Below are 6,004 nucleotides of genomic sequence, written 5' to 3'. Positions count from 1 at the left end.
TCGTTGCACTCCACAACGCTAATTTATGAAATCATAAATTGTTTGAGCACTATGGCATTCACAGTTGCATTGTGCATATCACATGGTAACTCCTGGATGCATTGTAATTGGTTTCTTCTATAAATGACCCACGCTAAGTTGTGAGACACCTAAGTTGTAGGTTTAGGCATTCGAGTTCCTTGGGAAACTGTTAAGTGAGGAAACATCTTATCTCCTGGATCATTCTAAAATAAGAGTGGATTTTGTGATGCCTGTGTTATATGTGTTAGTGGTGCATTGAGGGGCCAATCCCCAAGGTCTAGGAGAGCTACAATGGGGCCATGGCATTGAACTAGAGGGGTGCCTCCTTGTGTTTGTGATTACGATGTATTTTATATCGGTTTATGTGTAGGGGCTCCCTTTGAGGAGCAGGGAAAGAGTTAACCATTGGACAATAATTCAAACCAAACACAATATTCACAATAACAGTTAAGTTAGGGCAGTGTGTCGCTTAGATGCTCCTAGCAACAAGACCGAGGGGGTGTGTTTTTGAGTATAAAGAGGCCCAGATAGTGCTTAGAGCCAGTGTCGGGCCATTTTAGGTTGTCGGGCCCATTTCAGGTCCCAAAAATTGTATTTAAAGACCTCATGATAATAGAGGACCCTAGAGGCAAGATTGAAACTTTTTCCCTAAGTTTACAAAAGTTTGTACAGGACTAATGGAACCTCAAGTTGGAAGGATGCTACCTAGACTAGTTGCACAAATTTGCACCTCAAAAAGTATTTGATGCATTATGAAATCTAGTTTGTGGTTTAATATTCTAATTAGGGTTTGTAATTCAGTCACATTGATCCTAGACATCGAGTAGGCCTCTCCCAAGGCTAGTTGTAGAGCCCTTCACCAAGGGGCTAGGTTTTGTTTGCTCTAGGTGCTAGGATCGCCGGCCCTAGATGCAAAATCTCTCCATATGGAGTAGATGTAAGGCTAAGAGATGAGGAGGATACGAAGAGGATTGAGCCATAAATCCATTGGATGTCTAGGACTGGTCCATCCCCTTTGAGCTCGAGATGGTCTTCCTAAAAGGGGCTCATGCTAGATAGGATAGGGATTGGTGGTATCACCTTTGGGCGGCATCCTACATTGAAGGAGCGATTTGATGTAATAAAATAAATTTATCTAGCTACAATAACATGTTGTTTTTGAAACTATTATATTCATTTCTTTTTGTATTGTGATCTAAATTACATGAATAAGTTCTGTTCCTAATGCCCTAAGTGTTACTGCACTAGTGCAAAGCCCAAGAAGAATATAGGTGGAGAGCACCTAGCAACTATTATACTAGAGTTGAAGGCTATCTATAATTAAAAATTATTATTGTTGTAATTAATGCTACCATTTGTTATAACTCTCTTGATATCACTCTAATACATTTATTACTAGCTAATGTGATGATTTTTGCTAAGATGATTATGTCAACTACATGAATTTTGTTATTGAATTCATGCTTTATTTCTTATTTTTTACAACATTTTGAAAATTGTAAGTTACATTCTTATGTGACTTATTATGGTTTACTTTTTATTAGCTTCTATTATATAATTCTACTCAACGAAATATAGAAATGGCTACAGTAATTTAATGGAACCTAATGGCACTACTATGTTTTGCTTGATTATTTTGAAGAATGATTCTTTTGATCTAGGCTTGGGCACGTCCTTTTCCACCATCATCTCCTGCCAAGGACACATGATCATTTTTAGGCCATCATGATATTCACATTATCCTTATGGATTGTATAGCCACAACTTTAAGGCTTTGGAAACTTCTTCAATAGTCAATAGAGAGATAGTCTTTCTCAAATGAACAATGAGTGTGACAAAGGAGCACCACAATGGATAATCCATACTCCAACTAAGGTGTGTACAAAACTTTTCTATGTTCTATAGAGTAGAAATGAAACTAAGCTAGAGTCATATTGAAACTTCCTATGCATACACATGGAGTGATCACAACAATAAGAGATTGTGTTGAGAAGCATAGCATTATCTTTTTGGATGTTTTTTATGCTTTGTTTCTTGGACTTATACTACTCTATAGGTTGTAATGGGTAACTTGGAAAAAAAAATTGCATGGAAGACCAAGCTTGTATCATTAAAATTCCATGTAATTGTAACCATTTTGTGACCTTGCCCAACTCAATTCACACTTCCAAATGCTTTTCTATGGTCTTTAAATTAGTATTAGTTGTTGCATTACTATATCATGTTATGTATTACGAAAAACTTAGAACAAATGAAAATAGTTCAATGCTATCAAGCATAAACTTCTAATATGAGCAATTGAATCTCACATTATGGTTTTTGATACTTATTCCTCTCTCAAAGCCTGATGCCTTTGTCTTATTATGGGGATTCTATACTATTGAGGAGATGCTTGATATAGTAATCATTTGCGAGTTTTACATGTTAATGAAGCTTCTTGAAAAGGGGATTAAAAGCTTAGTTTTTTTTCCCCAAATGGAAGAGTCCTATTTTCTTTGTAGAAGTATTGATGACTAGAAGTCATGTATCATATTTATGATATGGAGATTTTCTTATCTATTAATTTGTACGCATCTCTTGGCACTAGATTTTCTAGGTCAAGATCCTTGTACTAGTTGGGAGATTGTAAGCTTACTAAATTTTGGGTTGGTATTTTTCTTGTTGGGAAGTAGTAAAGTTTATGTTTAGTTGATTTCTCACAAGGTTGATTCTTCCGAAATCTTAAAAGTTTAAATACATTTATTATGATAATGTTATTTAGCACTCAATATCTATTTAATTATGCCTTTGGCGATGGACTATGTAGGGTTTGTAGGCGTTTCTTGGCACTAGATTTTCTAGGTCAAGATCCTTGTACTAGTTGGGAGATTGTAGGCTTAGTAAATTTAGGGTTGGTATTTTTCTTGTTGGGAAGTAGCAAAGTTTATGTTTAGTTGATATCTCAAGAGGTTTATTATTTTGAAATCTTAAAAGTTTAATTACATTTATTCAAATATTGTTCTTTAGCACTCAATATATATTTAATTATGCCTTTGGGGATGGAGTATGTAGTGTTTGAACTCACACACCTCTATAAGTCAACCCACACTCAAACTATTATGCCACAGCCCTATTGGCTCAAATATTTTTCTTCAAAAATGTAGTTATATAGAATTGTTATTACTAAATTGAGTAGTTAACTAAATTCGAAACAAGATTTTCAAGAAGGAGCCTAGAGCAATATTAGGTGTTGCATTTCCCAAATGTGCAAAACATGCTAGCTTTTGGAACTTCCAAACTTTCAAGAATGGTAACTTGGTAATAAATATATCCCCAAATTCATGATCTTGTATGCTATTTAAGATACCATTTCAAGTTAATTAAGACATGAGTTTATGCTTATGGAGATCTCACTAGAGCACTATAACAAGATGCACATTAGGTAACATTTATTAGCATGATAGACCACATATAATTAAAATAGAGACAAACGATATTCCCATCAAAGGGAAATTGTTGTAGAGCTATACTTCACTTCATATAAGACATCATACCCTTTGATGAAGGACTGCATATCAACCAATGTAGTAAGTATTTCTATGAAAATGGATGTGGAAAGCCCAAATATCTAGGGATTTTGTATCATTACAATATGCCCCTACTCCAAACTTTCATACACATGTTATTGAATTTAAATCTAAGCTATGTTCGAGAATATCTAAGAAAGGTCATGATTGGAATCACAAGGAGAAGTTGTAGCATGATCTTTTCGCATGCTAGCTAATATATCACTATGTCTTTCAAAGATGAACATGCCATTATAGGTACCCAAATAGACATGTATATATATAGCATCAAAGTTTCAAAGATCTAGGAAAGATCATAATGACCATCATGCCACTTCTTTCATAATATTCTTTGGAAAATAGTATGAGCAACTTTATAAAATGCTTAATATTTATTAAGTGGTATACAAAAACTTTTAATAGTATTTCTCTAATTCTCTTTCTTTCATTAGCTTTGAAAAATACTACACACAAGGAAATCTTTTGCTCTCAAAATATGTAGGACATCTATGTGACTTGAAACATATACACAAAGTCTTGGACTTGAAGCAGTGAGTTGTACGTGTGTTTAGAAGGTGCTTAATGAATGCCCTGCACCTAGTCCTTCCAATTTTGGAGGTTTGCAAAGATCACAATGATGGATTTGAGGATAATGTGAGCCATGAGACAAGCAATGAAGAACTGAGCTATTGAAGGTAGTAAGACAACATCTGTCATCAATGGAAATAAGTCGTTATTGTATTTCATTTATATAAGTACACATATGCCAATGGTAGGATTGAGGAACTACCAAGAGAAAGCATCATTGGAAAAATGTGATGCCATATCAAGCTTCATTGAGGACTTAGTAGTTCTACCTATGTGACAAATCAGGGGGGGTGCAGGGAAGGCAACCCATAGGAGAAATACGATAAATGGATCTAATGAGACCTAACCTCAAGTTATTGTGAAGTAGAATTCTTAGAAAACATTGACAAAGGGGAGTGAGTGGTGATGCCACAAAATGAAGGCGAGACTAAGGGTGCTTTGAGAACATTGAATGGTGGGAATGGAGGCCTTTCATGGGTGATGAGCATTGGTGTAAGTCTTCATTGTTGGGACGGAGCCTCGGTGCTTGGGAGAGTGGCTATCGTTGGGGCCGGGTTGGGAGTAATCGGCATTCATGTAATTAGCACTAGTGGGGAGCGCAGTGATCAGGGACTTGGGGTGCTGCGCACACACAATGCAATTAAGTCAATCATCACAGATACCATGAAACCACAGATTATCTGATTAAGCTCGTCCCACCTTAGTTGCCAAAGGTAATTTGGCGCAAAACCAGAGACAGCTTACAGGCGAGCTTGTCGACGTGGAGTCGTCCGCCGCTTGAGCTGCAGCATGCACAAACATGCGCTCTCCATTACTGGTTTGTTATACAACTCATCAATGGATGCCATGCTTCTGAATGATAAGACGACTATGGTGGTGATATGCATTCATGTGCAATCTACTTACCGAAGGATAATCACCTGAGAATAGAGCTATGGCTATCGTACGTCATGCAAATTATTACAGTGATTGAGAATCCAATGCAATTTTATTCAGTTAACTGCGCTAAGCCTGAGACAGGCAGCATTTGCCTCTACCTCTCGCTGATGGAACCTCGCGGCCATCCACCACCTTGCCCAAGATCAATTGGGTTGCTATCATCAGCATCATGACTGCAAGAAGAGAGCGCCACGCCATATTCATAGCTGCCATTATCCGGCCCCTTTTCACGGCTATTTTGGGAAACTCGGGAAGGTTGAGAGAACTTGAGAGAGACAAGCAAGCACTAAGTCTCTCACAAGAAGCTCCTCCTCTCACCACCTTCTTCTTGAGCTCCAACCTTGATATTCTCCTAAATGGGTCAACAACAAACTTGTCAATCTCATGTCTTGATAGTTACCATTTCTTCATATTTATAGGTGTCCCTCTTGTCACCACCTTACTACCATCATTTTCTTATAATATAGAATGCAATCAGCCATTGGCATTTCTCTAGAGCCAAACATAGGCATCACTACAGGTTTTATATAGAAGACACAAACATCAATGGTGTGCATCAATTCTTTTGTACAACTTGTCCTCCTTTCTTTTAAAAGCTGCGAAATGAGCCAATTAAAACATCTCTAGTGCTCAATGACACATCTTTGAAGGACATGTCTCTAGTGGCATCAACTATGTGTTTTAAAGTGTATCTATGTATTATTGAGGTTAAATGATAAAAATATGTGCATTTGGTTTTCCTAGATGTCATCTAGGTCATTTTTATTAAGTAGGCATAGATCTCTCTCTCTCTCTCTCTCTCTCTCTCTCTCTCTCTCTCTCTCTCTCTCTCTCTCTCTCTCTCTCTCTCTCTCTCTCTCTCTCTCTCTCTCTCTCTCTCTCTCATATGTATCCAAAGAATAAGAGTGCTA

General features: G+C 37.0%; 1 protein-coding gene across 1 annotated transcript; it reads right to left on the bottom strand.

Moving 5' to 3' along the window:
* Positions 1-4,277: 4,277 nt before the first annotated feature.
* On the bottom strand, positions 4,278-5,549 carry LOC148014431 (uncharacterized). The gene is made up of 3 exons (XM_087666873.1): positions 5,192-5,549; positions 4,854-4,936; positions 4,278-4,775 (listed from the first exon to the last, which is right to left on the bottom strand). The coding sequence occupies exons 1-3, from the start codon at positions 5,304-5,306 to the stop codon at positions 4,626-4,628; spliced, it is 348 nt and encodes a 115-aa protein (XP_087522999.1). The 5' UTR covers positions 5,307-5,549; the 3' UTR covers positions 4,278-4,625.
* Between the last annotated feature and the right edge of the window lie 455 nt (positions 5,550-6,004).

Source organism: Lygodium microphyllum, chromosome 25 (genome assembly GCF_053477565.2).
Source record: "Lygodium microphyllum isolate KBCC chromosome 25, Lygodium_microphyllum_v1.1.10, whole genome shotgun sequence".
NCBI lineage: Eukaryota > Viridiplantae > Streptophyta > Polypodiopsida > Schizaeales > Lygodiaceae > Lygodium > Lygodium microphyllum.
This window is presented reverse-complemented; position numbering and strand designations above follow the sequence as displayed.

What these genes read in the sequence shown, in the direction of transcription:
- LOC148014431 (XM_087666873.1), bottom strand. Translation starts at nt 5,306, where the DNA reads ATGGCAGCTATGAATATGGCGTGGCGCTCTCTTCTTGCAGTCATGATG. An exon ending in CGAGGTTCCATCAGCGAGAG is followed by an intron (nt 4,937 to 5,191) that starts GTAGAGGCAAAT and finishes TGCATGCTGCAG; the next exon opens with CTCAAGCGGCGGACGACTCC. An exon ending in AATTACCTTTGGCAACTAAG is followed by an intron (nt 4,776 to 4,853) that starts GTGGGACGAGCT and finishes GTGTGTGCGCAG; the next exon opens with CACCCCAAGTCCCTGATCAC.